A 24299-nucleotide genomic window follows, 5' to 3' on the forward strand; every position below is an offset into this window, starting at 1 on the left:
TGGAGTAAAAACTGCTCAGCAAAAACAATGTACAAGCTGTCTGACCGCTGCATGGTACCAGCTTATTTTTACATTTGTGTGGTTCTGTTTGACTGAAAACAAGGTCTGTAAGCACTCAAAAATCTGGGTATGTGAATAATTAGATAATTATTCAAGAACACTGGGTTTTGGGGATGACAAAATGTGTTAGCAAGATCTAAGGATGGCTCTTACTTGGATTTTTTTTTTTTTTTATTTCATTGCACACATCTCACAAAAATTTTAAATAAAATCCAAATCAGCATAAAAAAACAGCGTAATGCTGATTTAAAAAAAAAAAAAAAAAGCCTCTAGTTTGATGCATAATGATCTGCTCCATTGCTGTAAACACCAGCTCAATAAAACAATTAACGTGGTACGCGTTTTCACAAGTAATATGAATCCAATATATTACTGTTAAACAAGCAAAACATCACTGATCTGAACATGCCTGTCAACTCAATCAGTTCTCTAAATCCAGATAAAATATCTGGACTCAGCTTGCATGCTGGAACCTTTGCCATTACCGAAGCTCTCAGGGTCTTCCTCCCACATTGTCAGCTCTTCCTCTGTGAGGAGGAAGTAGTGTGAGACAAGCCGGCGTCCAATCTCTGTCAGCGTAGGATGGGTGAAGAATGCTGTCTTGATCCTGTGAGCCTCCAGACTCTCTGGTTTACTTTCTGTGGAACGGACCCAGGAGTGACAGTCAAAGAACACAAGAATCTTAATTATCATTCTTAAATTTATAAATAGAAATTTATGCCAGGAAAATGATTTTCTCGTCTCTTTATCTACTCAGTACAAAAACTCAACACACGATTCTTTTTGTTTTGTTGTTTATGAGAAAGCAAACCAGACGTCAGACTTCAAAAGAAACCAGGTGACTAAACTTGGATGCAAACATGAGCTTTGCTAGAGTGATTGTTTTGTAGCATAATCTCCAGTAAAGTGTACCGAAAGCTGTACTAACTGGCAGAACAAACAACAAGCGCTGTGCTCAACTGCTAATGAAGTCCTGGAGGCTTCTCTGACAGCTTGAAATAGGCATGAGAAACAGTGACACTGGAGGTATTTAAACATGCTTTTTAAATCACTGTCAGGGATCTCCTTTGAAGAACAGGAAGCAATTTCTGCCCGCCTTTAAGCCAGAAAAGAACTTCAAATTCAATGTTCTTCCTTCTCAATGTTTGGATTTGTTTTTATTGCTCTTCAAGAGTATCTTTTTATGTTTTAATTTTTATTCATTTTTTTTCTAATCTCTTTAATTAAGCTATCGCATCTTACCATCAATGTTCTTGGCAGGTTTGTAAGCATCGTTCTTTAAAATCATCTTGATGAGGTTCATGCACTGGACAATGAAGCGTTCAAAGGCCACACCCTCTCCAGCAGGTGTGAACACGTAGCTGACGGCAAATTCCAGGGAGCGCTGGATTAGTGGTATGAATGCACACGGATGATACTCCAGGAAATCTAACAACTGCATTGTACAAAGAAGACAAGAAAGGGAAATGACTTGGAGAAGCTATAATGAGCAAAAATAGCTTTGCTGAAAACACATTTCACTCTGTGCATTTGGAAAAGTCAGCTTACCACTTTAGTATACAGAATGATAGTCTTTTCCAGCTTCTCTCTGCAGGTGCTCTCTGAACCAACCTGGCGACCTGAAACAAATAATGCATCATGGGCAGCCTCCATTAGAAACACACTCAGTTCAGACCTACGGTGTCCTCTGTAAGTCATAATTTGGCAAAGCAAAATTTAACCAGATAAATAAAAAGTCATTTATCATGTTTATACTACCGTATGTAGTCCTAAATCTTACGAAAGAGAAGCCAATAAAACAACTGCAGTGTGAATCACAGATAATTACAGAAACTTTTATCATATAGATTTTATTTCTTAGAGTAAAAAATGAATTAAAATAAAGTTATATTAAATACTTTTGCACAAGATGGGTTGAAATGCTGCACAATTATTTTTCCTAAGCTATTCCTACAATGTGTGCCATTTAATTAGATGTGTTGGTAATTATATTTTCAAATAAGGCAAATAATTGAGAGGAAATCTTTTGAGTTACACACACACACACACACACACACACACACACACACACACACACACACACACACACAGAGATCAAAGCTAATTAAAAACAGACTCAAATATTATTAGAAGTGAAAACTAATGAAGCTTTAACATCTTGAAGAGGGATTCTGGAGGTGCTGACGTGCAGTGCCTCCAAAATTTCCTCTCAGTATTAAGATGTGTAATAAAAGGAAGACAAGTCCAGTAAGAATTTGTATAAAATGTGCAAAAAGGCATTTGCCATTTAGATCTATTAAAAAAAAACAAAAAAAAAAAAACATCTTAACCTGCATGGCGAGGGCTTCCAAACAGAAATAAAAGCAAAGCAATGCTTAATGGATGCTATGGTAGGACATCTAACTTCCTGAATATTGCCTACTATAACCTGGTGCAGAAAGTAGCGTCTTGTATAATATACTGAACAAGGAATGAGACTTGTTTAATTTTTGACCAAGACAAATAAGAAAGAATAATTATCAGTCATATTGTTGTTCATATCATGGAAAGGATTGGTAATGATAACAATATGTACTTTTGTGAAACACACGTTTTGCTTTTTAATGCAATAAAGCAACCTTTATGTCAAGCACCTGGTTTAAGAGGGGAAAATAAACATGCCACTTTAAAACATGTTTGGCTTATATTGAGGAATATTTTAACCATTTTGGGATTTCACTTGAAACATAGACTATTTATAAAACATAAAAAATAAACAATCATTTATTTAAAACAAGGCTGAAATAAACAACTGATTTACAAAAGACTACAGTAAACAGTTGGTTTTAATCCATCAAGAGTAGCTGCTGCAGATTAGAGGAAAGACAAGAGGGATAGGGTGCTTTGGATGTATGTACATACTCATTTATCACTATTTACTTGAGGAAATTTCTTTCTTTTGGGTTAAAAATCCTCTTCACCTTGCTGTCTTGTTACCATCATTTTAGCTCATTGCTGTAGAAAATAAAATTTAGTGGAAAAATATATATATAAAAAAAGAAATGACTCACTTGTTCCTATATAAATTTGGTCTCCATAAAACCCAGCCAAGATGCCAGAGTCCATAAAGACGTCCCTTGTGGTTTACTGTCCCATTAACCCCACTGATGAAATCAGCAGTGACAATATCCTAGTCTGTTGCATTGCTGTTCCGCTGCAAATCATCGTGAACATGCAACACTGTTGCTTCCTTTCACTTTAAACACACCTTCATTTCTATTGGCAAGCCCTTATTCAAACGGCAATGAGGTTATCTGGCTCAAAGTCTGCTGTGTTTGCTCCTTTACGATTATGTATAGATCGGGCATTATGTAAATCAAAACATCGCTGTTCTTCATTGACATTGTGTCCATGTAATTATCCATTCGTTTAAAAAGTATGGGACAGCCGGCGATGTAAGCAGATGCCATGGTAAGTTGTCAAAGTCACTGCGGACATGCATTCAGACCTGACAAATCTGAGAACTTTGACAGAAATATGGGGGGCAAAGGGCTTTTCTTGTTTATGACAGGTGTCTAAACTTCACATAATAGTTCTCAACAGTGAAACAACAGGAAAAAAAAAAAAAAAAAGACAGGTGACCTCAATTAGAGGACAAACATCAAACAGAAAGCCAGACGTCTGAATGGACCAAACAGACTGTCCAAAACCAGCAGTTTATATAGCTGACTTTATCAGGCTGTGCAGAGCTGATATTTCCCACTTGTCCGGCTATGAGCTGCCTTGCCGTTTCTCCTATCTGCCAAGCCCAAATACCAGAGGGGCCCTGATTCTGTCTCCACAGCCATCAGCTTGGTGAATATTAGAAGAGATCATTCAGGCTGATATCCCAAATGATATTTCATTTCCAACATAAACCGCGGTGGCAGCTTGAGGAGTTTTTTATCTCACACTCATTATGTGTTGCTATGGTAAACTTGTATGGAAGAGAAAAAAGGGGCCCACTGAAACAGAAAATGATTACTTTGGTTTCAGTGGAAGGAACTATTCGCCATTCTCGGGCTCCAGGTGCTGAAAGATGTTTCCGTTTCCAGTGGTAGAACTTTCTAATCATAGTGGCAGACTTTGCCCAGTTTGGCAGCTACCAATGCAACTATGTGGCAGTGAATTCAAAAAAGGTTATTATACCTGTTGCACTTGCATACAGTACCTATTCTTGTCAGATTTTTATTTTTGGTAACTATATCCATATTAGCCTGCACATTTTTAGATTGTCAACATTTATAATGAAAAAACAGTTTGTATATAATAGGTATGAATGTTAACAGGAAAGTCTGCAATAGTATCGAAAAACTAGCACATTATTATTCTTATCCTTAGTAGTAGTAGTAGTAGTAGTAGTAGTATTACTATAATTATTATTAGGGTAAGTATAAAATCACTTGCTGGATTTTTCTCTTTAAACACTTGTAGGATGCAGGATTGGTATATTTTAATATACAAGGCTATTTTAGGCCATTTGCCTTCTTATATCTGTTCCCAGATTTTTTAAATGCGGCTAGAAAACCAAACAATATCCAAGGTATGCTCAGTTTGCATTGTAGCACCAGGATCTGCTCTTTCAAGATGCAACAACTCATAAAAATGTGAAGATTTTACAGGTCTTCAGTTCACACCAGGGAAGGAGCAGAAATAAAAACTAACAATAAACAAGCCCTGTAAAGAAAACTATGTATCAACTTCTTATCTGACACCTACAATCTGCAGCACTATCATAAGACCTAGACGCAGAATGACATGAACCATCTGAGACTTTTAAGTATGCGCCTGCTGCAGGAACAAGATGAAACACCTTTAAGTTTGTTTGTTTACCGAAGGGAGAGGTTTAAGATCAGAGATTGGAGACAGAGAAAGAGACATGTACTCACAGCATTCCAAGAACTGTTTTAGCCTTTCAAACACTGCATTCAGGAAACCCTGAAAGGGGGAAAATGCAGAGAGAGTATGATAAAGTTGAATCTTTCTGACATTTCTGCAGCTGAATCAGTCATGACTGCTTCACAAGCATTACAGAGGAACATAAACGTGTGCATGTGTGGGGGTTCACTTGCCTTCTGAACATGTGGGCATAAATAAAGGTGCTTTGCTACACAACATGAATGAGAATCAATTTTCTATTGCCTAGTGTGGTTGCGGCTTAGCATGAGAAATTAGATGATAGATGGAAGTGCAATCCATTTAATTCGGCATTAATGTTCAGCCATGAGGTCAATAGCAGCGCCATTAATCAAACATCCGGCAAATACATTCAAACCAAGAACCTAAGGTCCTAGTGGAGTTAGAAGGAGGGTACAGAACTGGGGGAAGGGGGGGTGATTTATAGGAGAGGGATGGGAGATGATGGACAATGCAGCTCTCGATACTTTAATTAGACTGTTGCTTGAATTTTGTAACAGGTGAAATTAAGGATATTGAAATTTAAAAAAAAAACAAAAAAAAATCAACTAGATGAGATATGATGATGAAAGTTTGACTGTTCAAGACCGAGAGAGATAGAGCCGGATACACTGGAAAGGAAGCACACAAAAGGGGAAAGTACAAAGGAATCAAGTGATTATTATGTAGGCAGTAAATTAGGTGTAAGAATGAATAGAGACGGTGTTGGGAAGCAAAAGTTCATGTATTTTTTTGTATGAATGTAGCCTTTCTGGTTTGTTGGATTCTCAACACCATTTAACTACTTAATAAGGTTTTTAAAAAAAAACAAACAATATATTCTAGCCTTATGTCGGTAGTATTTGCTTAGAAATCAACTCATAGAATGAAGTTATTCTACAACAAAAGTGGTTTCAAAACATTCTGTTCTGACAGCTCTTGCAAAACCTTTATTAGGACTCTTATAATTCTAATTTTCATTGTTCAGCAGAGTATTAAATGTATTAAAATGCAAAAAAAAAAACTTATATAGCCAGATGTTTCACAGATGGAACAAGCTTTTTATGTCAGAATATTTTCTTTATCATCTTAAATATGAAGCTTCTCATTTAAACCAAATATTACACAAAAAACTGCCTTGTCTTTTTTCTGCTCATTCACTTTTCCTTCACTAATGAAATGATCTGACTTTAGTTTAACCTTCACAGTAACTGGAGTTTAGCTTACAGTAATTTTCTGCATCATAACCTTGTGTGATGATGTTTGATTTTTATCAAACAAATGGCCTAGTAATAACTATAAAAACATAACTATGGCACAAGCCGTGATAAATAAAAACTCTATTCAAGGCATTTAAGTCCAACAACAATCCACTGATTAATTTCAAACCTGTTATGTCATGTTACACATCATAAGAAAATCTTAATTACAAAAACCCAACATTAATTTTTATTAATGATCATCATCAAAAGATGAGTAAAGATAAGAACATACCGAAAGCCCATCAATAACCTGAGTCAGCCTACTTTTATTTATGTGCTGCTAACTGTTGACGCCCAATTCTTTCACCCAACAGTACCTTTCACCCTCATTCATGCTTTGATTACTGCAATTCTCTGCAATCAAGTTTGCCCCACAACTCAATCCATAAAGTCCCGTTAGTTGTGAATTCTGCTGCCTGAATCATTACCCAAGCCTCGGCTATGGAACATGTCACCCCTCTCCTCAAAGAGCTCCATAAATGGCTCCCTAAATCTTCCTGAACTCCTCCAGCCTTACATTACATCCCAAACTCAATATCTCAATCTTCCTCTTCTTTCCAGCTCTCCACTCCACCTGACCATAGAGCCCATGGCCTTTGAAACTTTCCTCTACTATCCATCCAAAGGATCGAGGCTTTTCTAACTTTTTAAACCGACCTCTTTGGACTGGTCAGTGCCAGATAGCTTCATCTTCTATGCAGCTTATAGCTTTATTCTATTTTACTGGACATTTTCAATAGCCTTTAGCATTGCTTGTTTTTTATCATTAACTCTCCTTCAGTGTAGTTACAGGTGCCCACTGACAACTTCTTTATCATCATCGGATAGTTTATATGCAGGTGGGAATATTCCATTGTTTCAAACAGTAGTAGTTACGGTAGGTTATTGATCGCTCTAATTTCTCCCTTGGAGCAAGTGTGAATGGTTGTTTGTTTCTCTGTGATGACCTTGCGATGAACTGGCAACCTGTTTGTGGTGTACCCTGCCTCTCCCCTGCTAATTGCTGGGATAGGCTCCAGCTTCCAATTATGGGAATTGGGCTAAGCAGTACAGAAAATAGATGAATGAATGAGTAGGGGTTAATAGCAAATTGATGTGAATGAAGATTTGTAGTACCAGAAAGTGGCCATAGTGGCTGTTGGGAAACCTGATATCCTTTTAGTTTGTAAACTACTCTGATGACTAATTGACCACAAAATAGTACTTTAGTTCACTTATCGTTTTTCTTTTTTCTTTCCTTTGGAGTACACCATCAGAAAAAAAAACATGAAGCATTTACATGCAAACATGAAATATTAGCTTCTGACAATTACAGTGAGCAGAAATAAGAGACAGCTCCAGGCAAATTACATTTTAATGAGAGTATTTTGACCACTGTATAACCTTCAGCCTTCAAGCCAAAACTTTGGCTCATTAGTTGAAAAGCAGAACGCAGTGAACTGACATTGTTCTGTCATAAAACGTCCTTGCCATCTCCCAACTCAGAGACAAACATGGCCATAAAATGCATTAATAATAGAAACAAGAGATAGAAAGCCAAATGACTGCTTGACATTTCCTTATTTCTTTCACTAAAGAACACAAAATATACCTTTTGTTACTTATATATTTTATTTATTTATTTTCTTTATGTCTATTAATTTATTCAATGTAACTACTGTTTAAACCACGGTTTCTCAATTACCGTATATCTTAGAATTAAATGTCTGCAAAATAACAAAGTTAAAGTTTGTTATATAAAAACATAAAAAAGGTGACAAATTTTCCTTCCCATTCCTCACATTTTAACGCCTGTTCCATAGCTGCAGACCGTTTTGATTGAAGCTGACTAGACGTTTCCACTGGGTGTTCAGGTGGCTTTATAAGAGATAAGTGTGGTTTATAAAGTGTGCTGTTTTTGTGCACATCATTCACGTCCTTTCTGGACTTCATTACTTTTTGATCCTGCTACTTAGTTTTATCAGGTAACCTTTAGTGACATGGGATGCGTCCAGCTGTCACATAGAACTATTTCAACTCATTTAACATGCCAGTAGAGTAAACACTAATGCTATCCCGTCTGAGCAAAACCTTTTGAAGCTTTAGGTCATTTTAGTTCAGGTTAAGGGTCAGATCACTGTTCTGTCTGGGAGGTGCAGGCCTTTAATTATGAATGCACTGCTGACGAGTCAGATAAAAACGCCACTAGTTACTGTCGGAAGGCTCAATAACCCAGCCTTCTCAGCTCATTTCTTTAATCTAGTAGAAAAAGCAGTTAGTATTGACATCATGTCGTGAACTTGTGTCAACCTTTGCTGAACAATTGTGTTTAATCAACAGACTCTATGCTTACTAAAAGATGTAGACAAAAAGAGTTTTTAAAGCCAAAACACTTCTATCTCTAAAGTTATGAGAGATTTGAAGATTTAGAAACATGATAAAATCAAATGAATATCTGCTGCAATGTGGTGTACGGATTTAGCAACCCCTCCTGGGGATGTCTCAAACCACAGGGGAGGACTGCAAGAAGCAAAGTAGTAGTTTTACTTTTCCTTCATGTTTTTAACATAATTAGCTCAAGCCGTCATGGCAACTGCACCCCGCTGAACTGTGTAGCCCCCTCAGCACAGCTTTGAACAGGTAAAATTCAAGAAAAAGCTTAAATCTTTGACCCACCATATAAAATGATGTAATGTCTCTGTTGTGTTTAATGCATTTTGCTGGTATGGTTTTGAACTAGTGAATAAGAACAGAAAATAAGAAGTTGTAGTGTGTAATCACCTCCACCCGGTGAAGTAGCATTTCTACTCCTGATGGAAGAGGAAACAAGAACCTATGGAATGGTTCAATGACTATGAAGATTATTGAATCATATGCTATGACCTGTAAAACCACCAGATACTGATTTACATCTCCAGGAAATGTTAGCTCACCATCTTTGCAGCATGAAATGACAGAATATATTTAAGAAAAATCGTGTTTTATTCACCTAGCAGAGCTCTAAAAACCTGCAGGATCAATATTAAGGTGCAATGCTGCCACACTGGTCTTCATAACACAATTTATGTGGGTTTCTCTATTTCTTATTAACTCGTATTTTTACATATGTGCTATTAGTGTTAGCAGATATTACATATAGATCACAATGTCACATTGCTGCATTATAATAGTAAACTGCAGCAATTTAGCTAATACTAAATTTAAAAAAAAGAAATAAAATATGAGGATCCACTAAATTTTAAAGGCTGACTCACCTAAATAAAAAAAGTGAAATGCAAAACAAAGTTGTAGCACTTTATTTTGACTAATTTAATTTTGTTCTTGTTGGTTCTTTTGTTTTGTTTCCTTTCACACGTAGCTATCTGGATAAAATCTTGCTCTTCTGTATAGTTATTTGCACAACAAGAAGATTCCTGGTACAATCGTAGCTAGGCTAATTTTGAGACATAAAAGTCATTTTCCAAAGGATTTTTTTTTTTTTTTTAATGAAAAAATTATAAAGTAACCTTGATTTTCCAAACTGAGAAGGTCAAGGAACTTGCAGAGGATCTGAGATTCCAGATTTAGAGGTAGCTTCACCCAGTAACATAGGTAGCCTAATATTTTTTATTAAACTTCTCTCTAATATGTTAAGCACCTAGTTTCTAGTGTAAATAGCACAGCTGACAACAGAGCTGTTGTTATACATAACAACATTATTAAGGTTGGGTTGTTTGTGAAATGTAGTACTAATGTATAGGTGTTCTAAAGATTAAGATGAAGAAGCTCTATTGTCATCGTACAAGTGTACGACAAAATAACAGCTACAATGTCACAGGAAAAGTAAAGGGTATATGAGTAATAAATATTAAAGTCCATTAAAAATATTATATATAGTCTGCATTAAAAAACTGCTGCAGGTGTGTTGGGGTGGGAGCGGGGAGTCAGTGATCCACTGAGCAGTCTTGATGACCCGCTGCATGCAGTGTAGCTGGCAGACCCCACTGTACATCCATAGGTTAGGACACGCTCTGTTGTACAGCAGTAAAAGTTTTTCAGTAGAGGTGGAGGGAGGGTGTTTATTCACCCTCAGCGTTCTCATGATAAAGAGACACTGCTGGGCCTTTTTTTCTCTTTTAATAATGTAGGTGCTGTTTACAGTGCAGACCAGGTTCTCCGAGAGCTCCGCTTCTTCTTCATTGATGCTCAGGTCTGAGTGCAGTGTGGTCCTCCACTTCCAGAAGTCAACTGATAATGGAGGACTGTGGAGGTCCCCATCTTGACGTGTTTTGGTCTGTTAGACAGGGAGAGGATGGATGGAGGTTCCAAGTCGCAGTGTCTGCAGTTTGTTGATCAGTCGGCTGGGGCTGACAGAGTTTAATCCCAAGCTGAAGTCCAACAGCATCGTGATGTATGTTTAGGGGTTTTAACTGTAGCTGAGAGCAGTGTGTGGAGGGTGATGAAGAAGTCCTTATCTGTGGACCTGTTGGACCTGTAGGCACACTACTGTTGGTCAAAGATGGGTGGGCATTGACCTTGACATGCTCTAATACCAGTCCCTCCATGCAGTCCATGATCAGCTGTGTCAGGGCCAAAGGCTGCTAATCATTGGACCCTGTGATGTCAGAGGATTTGGCCAGGGGGATTATGGTGGCAGTTTGCAGGCAGGTGGGCTTCAGCATGCTGCGGAAAACGGTTGAAGATATCGTTGAATACAGCAGTAAACTGATGGGCTTGATGATTTCAGCACTCTCCTTAGTGCACCATTCAGACCTGGTGCCTTTCTGATGTCCACGCCACACGAGCCTCACAGTACATGATGATGTTGGATGGCAGGGGGCTGATCACGCTATGATGGGTTTGGCTGTGTGTCCTCTGCCTGTCTGCTGTCCTCTTCAAAGCAGGAGCAAAAAGGAGATGAGCTGGTCTGGGAAAGAGGTGTCAGAGCAGGGGATGTTGGGGCACAGTGCACATTTTTAAAACTTGTCTGTAAGTCTCTAGTTTGTATTCAGCATAATCATACAGTGTATAAGGAGTGGGAAATCGAATCGATTAAATAGAATATTGTAATTTTTTGCTTCACAATTTTCAATTTGATTTTTTTTTGTTAAAAAGATCATTGGTTTGTTTTTTTTTTCTTTCAAATAAATAAAAATAATCAATAATAGTTTTTATTGATCTTTTTACTTGTTTTCTTGGGCACTAAAGCAACAGAATGATAGTCTGTCAACGGTGTTGTTTTTTCCAAACTGAAATTCAGAAAAATGACGAGCAAAAATCTTTATAAGTACAAAATTTTTTGTACTTTTTCTTTTGTTTTTTGTCTACAAAAACCAGCAATATCAAAGACTCATTACGATCACAACTTAAATCGAATAGTCATCCAAAAAATCAAGTCAAATCAAATCAGGACAAAAGCATATTGTCACAGCATATAAAAAATTAGTCTCTTTATTCTGAGTTAGTGCGACAGAAGGCCAACTGCCTGGTAATGACATCAACGTCTTCAGAGTGATTGGAATTACGGGACAATTGGCAAACACCTTTTTCATGTGGGCTCTATCCAAAACAAAATGCATATAAACTGGTGATTCTGTATTGACCCCAAGAGTGTGTGTGAATGACGTAAAACAGGATAAAGTAGATATAGAAAATAGATAGATGAACAGACCTGTAAGTTATCTAACAGAAAGTGGAATTATGTACGATATGTGGCTTTTTTATTCAAACTTTTAGCATTTATATTAATGGATGCTGAAAAAAAAACCTAACAAAAATTAACAGTAGGACCACTTTCTGGTCATGGGAACCCCCCAATCTCCCACACAGCTTCATGTCTAAAATAGCATTATAGTAGCTGAGGATCAATACAATAACTACTTTTCAACATCACTTTTAACTCATCATCCCCATGATTTCACCCCCCCCCCCCCCCCTTCTTTAAATCCTACACTTTTATCAAATCAAACTTCCATCATGCAGAAAAAAAGATCCATAACCAGGCCTGCAAAAGACCAGAACATTTTTTGAGAATGATTCCATTAACTCAGAGGCATGAGAGGGGAAACCCAAAGCATATGCAGAAGATTATTTTAAACCAGATTTAAAATAAACTGAATTAGTATTTTCGTGGAGTCTGACTTTCTTCACAGACAGAGAGGAAAAAAAAGAGCTCAGACAGAACTGTTCAGGCATTTCCAGTCATCACATCAATCCATATTGCACGGTGTGACCGGAGTCACTTTCAAGTCAAAACACAAACAAGGAAGAAAAAAGAAAGAAAAGAAATACAGCTTTTAAAAAAACATGAACACATTTGAAGCAAAAATATAAATAATTTAAAGCTCACCATTACTTCCATATTCTGTTGTGGCTCTTGAAATCCATGGACAGTCAATTTACGAAGCACTGAGCGACCAACAGAAAAAAAAAAAAAAAAGAAAAAAAAAAAGAAAGAAAAAAAAAGAAGATAATCATCAAGGTCTGTCATCAATGGCAAATTTAGTCTGAAAAGCTCACCTTCTACATGTTGTCTTTTATAGAGTTGAAGCTCATATGAATAATTCTACAAGTTCACAACGTGTTCCATTAATTACTTTGTAATAACTCAAATCATATGAGGGGAAAATAATGCAATTAATTTCCTTTCTATGAATAGTAGACTGCTGTAACTCATTTAAATAATAATGTACTTGTGTGAATGTGTGGATATGTAAGCTTGTGAGTCTGCCGTTGCCACCTTTAAGAGAGAGCAGAGTCCTCTCCAGCAAGCTGAGCGCTGCAGCCTCATCTCTGGCATAGATTTGCTGGAGGAAGCAGTCAGTATGATGACTCCACAGGGAGCATGCAAAGCTGTAGATGCCTGACGCCAGCTGTCAACACACATAACATTACAGTAAGTAACACAGATCAAATTATTCTTTTCTGAATAGGCATTTAGGGTAATTTAGCTGCAAATGTGAAACAAAAAAAGGAATTTACATGCACATAAGCAGCACCTCTGATCTCTCATTACAACTCTGAATTGTGCCACATGCTGAAATATTCGGATGATACAGCCGTCGTTGCATGCATCAGGGGAAATGAGGAGGAGTACAGGAAACTGGTGACTGTCTTCATGGAGAGGAGTGGGAGGAACTAGTTACCACTGAGTACCTCAAAAACTAAAGAGCCGGTGTGGAACTTTCAAAAACAGCCTCTTCTCCACAACCTGTCTGGATTGACTATTGAGACAGCCACGTCCTACCTGGGTCTCATCTTGGACAATAAACTGGACTGGTCTTTGAATACTAATCACCTCTACAGGATGAGGAAAGCAAGGCTTTACTTCCTGTGGAGGCTGGCTTGCTTTAACATCTGCAGTAAGATGCTGCTCGATGGTTTTGCCTGTACTCTGGGGGAGCTGCACCAACGGAAGGAGCACACAACAGCTGAATAATATAATTAAACAGGCAGGCTCGGCTGAGGCTGGACTCTGTAGAGGCAGTGACAGCACAAAATTCTGTCCAAGTTTCAATCCATCATGAACAACACCACAAATCCTCTGTCTTCTCACAAAGGACGAGGACGTTCAGCAAGAGACTGTTCCACAGACAGACTGAGGAAGTTTGCTGCACAAGGCTTTTGGGGGCTGGGGGGCTTAGAGGAGGAATGGGTGGGAGGTAATTCGTTAGAGTGAAAAAGGTGCATCTCATGACTGAATAGACTAAGCAGACCATTTATAAGGTTGTGTCTTTAGTAACATCTTTTAATCAATTTATTGATTTTAGCTATTGTAATTTTTTTATTTTTTTTTTTTTATTTTACCTATATAGTGTGAAGTTTTTTATGCTGTGCATGAGCAGCCAGCGTCAAAACTTTCCTTTGAGATTGAAAAAGTTTATTATCTTATCTTAATCATGGCAGAGTAAAAGTTAGTGATACACTGTGATATAATAATAGAGTCAAACAAGGAGCTTCAAGTCACAGGTGGAGTTTAACTTGATTTAGCTTCCAACTGTAGTCAATTTTAATCATTTTATCCTGCAGTCACAAAATAAGGCAAGCTCAAGGCCAGTAGCTTAAAAATATTTTTTAAAATCCTTCACAGAAAAATTAGTTGTGGCTTTCCCCAATAAAATAGCATAAAAGAGACAGCTGTCTAATCTCAATGACACAAACAGCGGCTTGATGTTGCAGCGTGTCAGAGTGAGAACACTGGAAAATGAAATATTCATAGCTTTCAACTATTAAATGGAGTTCACATCAAATCTTGTCTTCCTTTAACTCGGTAGCAAAGAAGCCTTTTATTAAATAAATAGGGAAACTGAAATGGTTTAATTCTAATTATATATACATCTATTAATAAATAAATCAATGAAAGAACAAACAAAAACTGAGCACCACCAGAGAAATACAAAAACATCAAGTGGGGAGAAACCTGAGAGGCACTGGTAAAGTTGATGAGTGCCTGCTTAAATGAGAAATCCCTACTTTGACAGCACAGCACAGGCTTTGATATATTCTTTAGAAAACCGCAAGATTGGCAAGTTCCTCTTTAGAGAGAGTTCTCTAGAGCTTGCCACTTTTTATGCCTTAGATCTCAGACTAATCCAATTTATGAAGCTGAAAGTGATGAGCCAAGTTCAGGAAACAATTTCATATTTTCTCTCCTGCCATCCTCAGTTTGGCTGTCATGTCTTTCCATTTCCTCTGAAAGAAAGTTATATGTCTTTTAACAGTCATTATGGGATCCAACGACCTATAATTGTATTCTGATAAAAAGCTAGATGACCTTTTAAGATTAAAAATAATAATTAAACCTGATAATACCATTCATTTTATTCCCACAGAAGAGGGAAATTAGCCTCTTCATTTTACATAACTCTCGAATTTATTTATTTTATTTTTTTTAACCCTTTTTTTTTAACCCTCCCCATACTATTTAATGTATGAGAAATAATACTTTTTTGCGTTTTTCAAATAAATATTTGAATTCCAAATCATTCAAAGTGTTGAAATCCTAAAAATAATTTTATACATGGTTGTTTTGATCTCAAATTTTGTTTTTGTTTTTTTGTTTTTTTAGATATTTTGATGTACAATATTGACGTGTTTCATTTTTAGTAGTAAAAAAAAAAAAAAAAAAACCTAGACCTGTCAAATTCAACTTGCAATACTTTTCCTTAATAAATGAATGGGTTTAATATTGAATTTGACTATTTAAATAATAACAAATTGAACTTAAGCCAACAACATCGGACGACTCCTCCATCAGAAGACTAAATTAAAACATGGAAAGGTACAGCGTCCACAAGAAGGAACAAAACTATAAAAAAAAATCCCCTACTATTTTGTGAGGTTTACAGAGCAGATGTTTCTTTTTAGTTTGCAGTGGATGACTCACTAAGCAGCTTTACTGATGTTTGCAAACAGTCAACTTCACCATATGACTTACTGCATTAATAAAGAGTCTTGATCAGTATTACTGAGGCGGATGCTTTTTAAAGATTAATACAGTTGCATGAGTTAGACTAAATTTCCTGTCAAAATCCCAGTTGTAACCTGTACAGATAAACATTATAAAAACAAAAGGAGGAGCTGGAATGAAAATTTCACCACAAATCCTCATACAAACTAATGTGGTCCCATAATGTCCAACTAACACAAAGCCCATGGGCCAATCTCCAGATAAATAATTAAAATAAATTGGTTATTTATGTGACTTCAGGAGTTATACGAACATCAAATATTAAGCTCGGTGAATTGCAGAATAGTACAAGAGAGATTTACGTTGCATCTAAGAATCCAATATTGTTTAACTTCACTGGGTGAAAGCATTCACCTGAAATGCTCTGCAGTTAGAAAACAACAGACCGAGTCTGTCTATATAGTGAATATACTTCTTTTTACAGCAGCAAACAAAGATTAAAGAGTCAAATATCAACAAAAGCAAATTTTCCAGATTTCCTGTTGTTTCGCTCACACCGAAACCACCCAGAGAAACTTACAGATCATTTTAATGTGTTACAAAAAATGCAAACAGATACTCTTTTCTAAATAGGAGAAAGGAAAACTATGCAACTCTTTTGGGCTGACATGCTGTTGTAACGTATATATACAGCTGAGGTTAGTGGGAAAGCATCTCAGAATGCACTTGGGCTGGGTAATATGAATTAATATAATGTAGAAACTATTTTTAGTGTAGATGGCCATACGTAACTTACATTAAAAAATTTCTTATGAAGAGAATAAATGTTCTGTTGTAAAAACTACACAAGATGTCATACACAAACACTCAAAGAAAATGTATAAACCCAGGGTTTTCTTCTCTGCATGAACAACTGTTGCCTCTGAAGTTTTAAAAACTTTAAATGGAAACTGAGGCTTTCTGGAAAGAGTGCGCCAATTAGCATATTTACTATGCCATTGCAATCTATTACCATTTTGCCTTGTGTCAGCAACTGTCAGCCCCTTACGTTTGGTCGCCTCCGTCCTAAGCTGTAGTCACAAACAGCATTTTAAAACAGCTGCATTCCCAATAAGACTGTTTACATTTACATATTGTCTGTTTCAGTAATCAGACAATGTAATGAGTCAGAAATAGCTACAGAATACAGCCCATTTGCAGCAACTTACCCTGAAGTCACCCCCCAAGTCATTTCACAGCTCCTCCTCTGCATTGCTAATTTTACAAATGTGACATCAGATAAAAATCAGCAAACTATCTAAAATAAATTTAAAACCAACAGCTGTGTTTTCAGCTGAATTCACACGTAAAATGATTGATCAGAAGGTAGGTTCACGTGCACTGTTTATCACTTTAAGCCACCATTCATGAAAAACATGTAAAATGTACTCGCAGCACAAAAGCTGAACCACTGAGACTCAACAGGCAGTGATGGTGACTAACAGGACAGTGAAAGCCTTGAGAAAAAAAATAACCAAAAAAGACTACAATGCTAAAATCAAGTTCACGGCAATCCTCTCGGGCATAACTTGGTGCTGTTCCCTCGGCTGTGCGAGCTGCATTTGTGTTCTGTATTCATAGCAACAAAGGGAGGATCTGAATAGGGATTCTGAATAGACCATCCTACAAAAAAGTGATCATGAATTAACGGGTGGTGTTAGCCAGTGTTCAGTCATCAACTTGACAGTTGGGATAATATCTAAGCATCTGACTTCAGAGGAACTACCCGTTATCAGATAAACCAGCTGGAATAGTAAATAGGTCGCTTGAGGAGATAAATTCCACTGATGTCAAGACATGAAAACTCTTCATGTTTTTTTTCTCTTTTTTTTTCCTTTTAAAAGACAGGACTGTGTTCAGGGGCAACCTATCCCGGATGAAACACGGAGAATCCATGAATACATCATGAATATGTCCTCCTGGGATCAACTGTTAGATGAATGCCCAAGGTAGCAGGAGACTGTTGTTGAGGAGAAAGAGGAAATATTATTAGAAAAAGGCTGACCTGAAGGACACTACAGATTTCCGCTTTTTCAAATAAGTACTTGTAAGAGTGAGGAGACAGAAATCATTTCTAAAAGTGTTCCAATTCATTCATTCTTCTTGAAATCAGTCTCATCTTCACACTTTACATTATACTCAATAAATTGTGATGTGATTCCTCCTCCTTTCACAAGTTGGTCACATCAGTTCCACACTACCACCTTCCCCCCCACTGCATCTAATTAATCCTGTATGTGGTGAAGGAGTACAGTTAGCAGTGTAAACTTCTGTAGGTATGCCATCATCTCTTGATGTAGTCAACATGAACGTTTAACCATTCTGTCTTGATAATGATATATGTACAGAAGACATCATTTTCAACATCTGCTGACATGCGCAATTTCATTATTTTGACCGTAAAATTTTTTTACAGCTCATCGAGCCCAGCAAGTAATCTTTTTAATAAAATCCAGCAGTTGCCTATCAATTATAGCATGTTTAGCTCCTCTTACAGTAATATTCATCACAAGTTGAGCACTCCTAAATACCTTTTAACAAAAAAGAAAAAAAATGTGCATTTCTGGTTCTTTTCTCTGCAGTGCTGTCAATGCTTTTAAGTGAGACTCCAAAGCCAAACTTCACATTAGATATTTCGATCAGCATTAAGGTAAAAATGATGCATTACAATTTTGAATAATTTCTGCTCTTTATAAGCTCAAAAATTTGAATTAAGTTTAAGAGTTTTCCATTGCTGTCACAGTTTTCTTGCACTGTAATCATCTGGGGGGTTTCAGGGAGGCAAACAGCAACATTGCACATAGCAGGCTGACTGAAGCATTATGTGTATACCAATAATAACCCTATTTACTATATATAAAGCTACAGAAATGATTATCCAGTGTTAAAATTTAATAATAGAGGATGTGCTATAGTCAAATGTCTCAGCACTGCTGGAACAGAAATCTAAAGTGAGGTCATGGGCCTTAGATCCTGATATATTGAGACAGAGATGATCACTGCATAGGTTATTCAAAGTCAAGTCATGAGTGCATCATTTATAGTAAAATGTGCAGAACTTAATGGGGCTTAGATCTTCTTTGTTTCAAGCTGTGCCTAAAGGCTAAAATCCTGGCAGAATGCCCTTGACATGCATCCAAGTTTTTGGACTTAGTCGCTGTTTCTAGTATCCAATGATCCATTACATTCTCGTTCTCCCTCTTCTCTTTCAGCTTGTTTTATAACTATATTCCTGTTACATAAATGTTCTTTACAGCTCTCTTCTGCTAATGCTGTTGATTCTTTGAAATAATGGTAAATGAATGGTAAAATGTTGATAGCATTTGCTGTAATTTACTTCCTCTTGTCGTGAAAAAAAAATCACATTTCTCCCAGCACATCTGCTCTCACACACACACACACACACACACACACACACACACACTCCAGCAATGCAAATAAATCCACCACTATGCAGGATAATCATGCCTGAGTCACGCGTGACAGCAGATACTCGTGCAGGAACGCCGTCATCGTCGTCCCAGATCTACAGAACAGCTAAACAGCATCTCCTACAGACAAAACACGAAACTGAAACGGAGCCAGTCTATAAGAATGTGGCTGATTGTCTTCTAGTTTCAAAACATTTTGCAGAAACAAAACAGAGCAACAGCATAAAGGCACATCCTGCAAAAGCAGCAATTATCCAGAAATCAGGACTTCAGTCTACTTTTCTTTTGGTGCTAAATACAAAAAAAAAAAAAAAAGAAACAAAACAAGCAAGAAAGATAAGAAAACGAGAGAAGAAAACACTGTTTATGACAATGGAGGAGCAGCTAAAACTGTAGACTTACATCCTGGAAAAGACGTCTGTCCTGCGCCAGACGTTTGGATGCCAGGGTTTTAGTGACATGATAGAAGGTTAGCAGCGCTCTGTGCTGCTGCAGGCCATCCTGACCCTTCACGGACTCGAGCAGAATTGGAATGAGCTCTGGCCATTGCCTGGGGCAGTCCAGACGGGCCACCTTGGCTATCAGGACGGCGATCTGGGTTGCTATCTGGTGGAATAACACAGAGGGGCAAAGAATTAACACAGCAGAAGGTGGTTAAGCTAAAGCCAGCCAACTTACTGGACTTGAGCTATCTATATAACTATCAAACAAAACCTTAAAACACTCAATTTAAGGAAAGGACTTAAAGAATTTAACATTCTTTTTCACGCTTATTATAAAGGTTTTGTTTGAGCAAAGTATAGATTAAATAAACTGAAAAGGACTGCTATCCAAAAGCTTATAAACTAAACTCTTACTGCAACTTAATGAACTTTTATAAGGCTCGATCATAAATGTCATGACATGCAAACTTCAAAGATTTAAAAACAAACCACATATTGTGTGAGTGGGTGATTTCTGATCTTTTCCCATGTCTATACACTGATTTATCCAGATGATTTTTGTGCCTAAATGTGCAGTGTCTATAACTAAATTAAATGTCAATGACAAAAAAAGTGTGTGTTTAAGAAAGCAGGATTATGTGATAGAATATGCATTGGTATTCAAACTTCAATATGTAAACTGTTCATAAAGCATTTTAACAATCTCACATACACACACAAACTGAACACACAACCTCTTGTAGAGTTTCAACTTGACAAAAAGAGGCTGTAACTGCCAAGACGTATGGCACTTAAATCGTATTCATTGCTTGCTCTATAGACCCCATCCGTCCTGATGTTACAGAGCTGTCCCTCAGGGATACAGAAAGTGTAGCAAGCAGGATGGATGGCCATCATTTAGAGCCACCTTCTGTGCCACCTCAGACAGATTCCTGAATTACTTGATTGCACCGGTATTTCTGAGAGCTAAAAGAAATTACTTATATTGAAAATTCTCAATTGTGAAAGTAGAGCATCAGTACGCACACTTAGCATGTTTAACCATTTAACCTCCCGACTTTGTAAAATAGCATTTCCTCATTAGAGGGAACTGGTTGCACCTAGCCAATGAATTTCCAGGTCAGTATCCTTGCACATTATGTAGTTTTGTGGGAACTAATTTAGTTCAGAATCACTTTTTTTTTCTAGTTCCCTTTTCACAGTACATCCAATTTCTTTGCACTGACCTGATTGACAGGCTCATTGAAGTTTGTGATAAGACCAGCACGCAACGATGTCTTCTCCTCTTCTGATAGTGCACTGTGAACAGAGCAATCAAAAACACATTCAGAAGAAGTAAGGTGGTCAGGAGAGAGAAAGAAATACAGTACAAGGGACATGAACATTGAAATATGATCTCATTATTTATTAACATTATTCTTAACTTTAACGTAGTTTCACTAAATATATATAAACATTTTTCATTTTATATCATTTCAAAATCAGTTTTAACAAACAGAAAGATGCAGAAACAAGACAAACAAGGCCAGGATGCGGCTTGATAAAATCAGGGCACCGGCATCACGTATCTAACAAAAATGTTGAGATCTCATTTCCCATTCTGCACATGCAAACAACTTTAACATGCTGAGAATATGAAGAAGGCATCAATTTGCCAAGTTGTTGTGGGACTGCTTAAATCAATTAAATGTTTAACATTCTACAGTGCAGCACCACCCAAACTGCTCAATGTAAGTAAACTTTGAATAAAGTCTCCGGTTCCTCCAACTTGGCTCTGACGGAACGACTCAGGTTTTCCCTGTGCTGTATCTTTGAACTGCTGCTGAAGGAAGGCAGAGTGAGTGTTTCATATGAAAAAGGAGGAAGGCATGAATCATACCCTAACCCTGAAGGAAAAAAGATGTGGATGGAAGACAAATTACCTGGAGGGAGATGGGAATTAGTGAAACAAAATTTGCTATATGCACATATTTTGGGGATATGGGGGCGAATCAAGTTGAAAAAAAAAAAAAAAGTAGAACAAAAGATAAAAAGATATATTAACATATGCAAGCAAGTGCCTGGGCTTCATGGATTTTGTGTCTATAAGCAAAGGAAGCCAGAAAATCAAGTGATTTGGAGGACAAATGACAAGCAAGGCACAAAGATGATTCAGTATGCAAAGAGAGTGCAAACATCTAGGAAGAGCAGATCTAAACCTCCATCTTTTTAGGCCATTATAATGGCTTTTTTTTATTTTAAAACAGTCAAAGTTGGTAGTGGTGCATATTTAATAACAGAGTTGAAGAGACAATACCGAGTCAAAGCAGATGTGGTCTAAAACCGCCTTTTGTTCACTCATTAGGCAGCAAAATCTTTGCCATCCAACTTATACTGTTTGATTCACCTTCAGAAGAATTACTGGTTCTTTATTTTTTTAAAAATCTGTTTGAGGTCATTTAAGCAAGACAGAAATAAGCAAACAGAAGTTTTGATAAGAGTTATGCAAAAGTATGTATTCTGCACCTGCCTTATTCTGTAGAAAAACACATTGATTGGCTTTATAATATAATAAAAAATAAATAAAACTGCAACAAAGACATATCGAGGCAGATTGTATTTTTATGTAATATTTTTTTCACTGAACTTACAAATGGTTGACAGATATAAACAAGGGCACTTTTGAGCGTTTAGATACCATCAGATCTGCTTCAGTGTAACTGATTCGACTTGTTTGCAGATTTTTTGGGGAAAAATAGAGCATTGTTCATCCAAAAGATCAAAGATTAAACATAAAAGATGAAGACGCTGGCCCCAAGGCTTGCATGGATGTTTAAATAAGTTGAGATGCATTTTCTGAAGGTCACAGCATTTGATTTGGATCATTTTCATCCTTAAACCATGTAGGAATCCCCAAGTGTCAAACGAGTGGGATGCCGTAATCGCAGAAGAGACTTTTTCCCAACAGGATAAAAAATGTTTCATCTCAAAATAAAAAGGTAATGATGAAGAACGACTTTGATCTGTGGACTCCTTCCTCTAAAGGGAAAGTCTGGCTCACAGAAAGAGTCTGTCTTTCAGATCTTCCCCTTCAATTCAACACTGTTAAATATAATTATCACAAAAATATAACACAAAATGTTTTTTTTTTTTTAAAAACATGGTTGAAGTAAATGTCTAAAAAAAAATACACAAAAAGCTTTTAGTTGCACTACAGCTGTGTTGAAATCATGAAAAAAGGACTTTTCAATGACATATCACCGCTAGAACTGCAGTGCTTCACGCATACAAAACAACCTGTAAACCCTGCTGGAACGCCACGCAAACACTCAAAAGTTTACCTCTGTAAATTTATTGAATTATTTTTAAGATCTGACTGAAACGTTCGACTTTTATAGCTTGAAGTTTTCATCTGCCGAGCCCTGGGAAACGTCTGCCTGAGGATGTTCGAGAAGCTACAAGCATTGTTGTTCATATTTAAAACTTTTCTGAATTTCATTGTTACTTTTCATGTCTGGCGTGTTTGTTTACTGTTTATGTTTGTGTTATTGGATCAACTTTGTCAGAATGAGACGAATGATGCTTCATTTAATAATAATATGAAATAAAGTGAAGGAAAAATTAAACGAGTTTCATCTATTCTGTTGGAGGTAAAAAAAAAAAAAAAAAAAATCATTTTGAATACTTCAGGGTAGTCATTAATATAAACAAAATGAGATCAGAGGAAAATCTGTCATTCATCTAAAACTAGTTTGTAATTTTTCATAGCAGGACTGAGATTTTCACCGCTGCGTAAAAAGAACTAAAAATGCTAATAATAATGGGACCATTACTATTAAATGACTTAGTCGTGCACAAATACCTGCAAACCTGAAAAACTGCAAGAATAATGGGAGGAAGTAATGTTGACTTATTAACTAGGGATGTCTTTCCAACTATGAAGTGTCTGTCAGTGATATTATTAATAATGACCATTTTTCCCCTCTTTTCAATGAATTCTCCTTATATTAGAATCAAAATCCCCGTTAAAACCCAGAGAACAAAGTGAATTGCTTGTTACTGGATTCTTGCTCTTTGAAAGAATATGGAAGTGTATTGGACCCACATAAAGAAAACTTAAATGAAACATTTACTGTAACTTTGGCAGGTTACTCCAATACATAAAAAATTGAATATGGACCTAAAATGCAAACTGCATCTTTTATTAACTTAATATCCCATCAGACTGGTTGAATTTCTTTTTCAAGTACTGAGGAATGCTGTTTTACCTCTAAAATAAATAATAGTGTGATAAATTACTGTAAAAATAAATTGCACATTTAAGCAGCAAACTTACTGCCATTAAGGTAATCCTTTTTTTTTTTTTTTTTTTTAAAGAAACAGCTTTCACTTGCTTTGAAAAAAAAATGAGGTGCAGTCTGCGTGAAAAACTTTAGGTTATTTACATAACCCCGGTTCTCTGAGTAATATGAGTGAGATGTCTCACTATGGGATGCATGCCTCTGTGCAGCTCTCAGAAGCATTAATCTCATTACGCCAATCCTGATTGGCTGGTGAACGTGTCCGTCCGCATTAGGTAGTGCCATCTACCTTAAATAGCTCATGCGGACGGCATCGCCTCATTCAAGATAAGCACCTCTTCTCACTCGCCCAAGCAAGAAGGGTTGTCTGGTGAGACATCTCACTCATATTACTCAGAGAACCGGGGTTATGTAAATAACCTAAAGTTCTCTTCCATAATATTTCGCTCGATGTCTCACTATGGGATGTGGTAGCTCCCATATTACCAGACAAGCTTATCCAG

The 24299-nt window shown here is 36.9% G+C and overlaps 1 protein-coding gene across 1 annotated transcript in view; it reads right to left on the reverse strand.

The window, feature by feature from the left end:
• Positions 1-24299, reverse strand: part of ipo11 (importin 11) — a 135790-nt gene that overhangs the window by 94914 nt on the left and 16577 nt on the right. The window contains exons 4-11 of the mRNA XM_079250701.1: positions 20739-20815; positions 19476-19675; positions 12934-13066; positions 12544-12602; positions 4968-5016; positions 1609-1679; positions 1303-1495; positions 546-698 (exon numbers count right to left, since the gene is read on the reverse strand). Coding sequence (XP_079106827.1) covers positions 546-698; positions 1303-1495; positions 1609-1679; positions 4968-5016; positions 12544-12602; positions 12934-13066; positions 19476-19675; positions 20739-20815 — 935 coding nt within the window. The remainder of the gene's footprint in view (positions 1-545; positions 699-1302; positions 1496-1608; positions 1680-4967; positions 5017-12543; positions 12603-12933; positions 13067-19475; positions 19676-20738; positions 20816-24299) is intronic.

The sequence above is a fragment of the Telmatherina bonti genome, assembly GCF_933228915.1.
Source record: "Telmatherina bonti genome assembly, chromosome: 13".
Lineage (NCBI taxonomy): Eukaryota > Metazoa > Chordata > Actinopteri > Atheriniformes > Telmatherinidae > Telmatherina > Telmatherina bonti.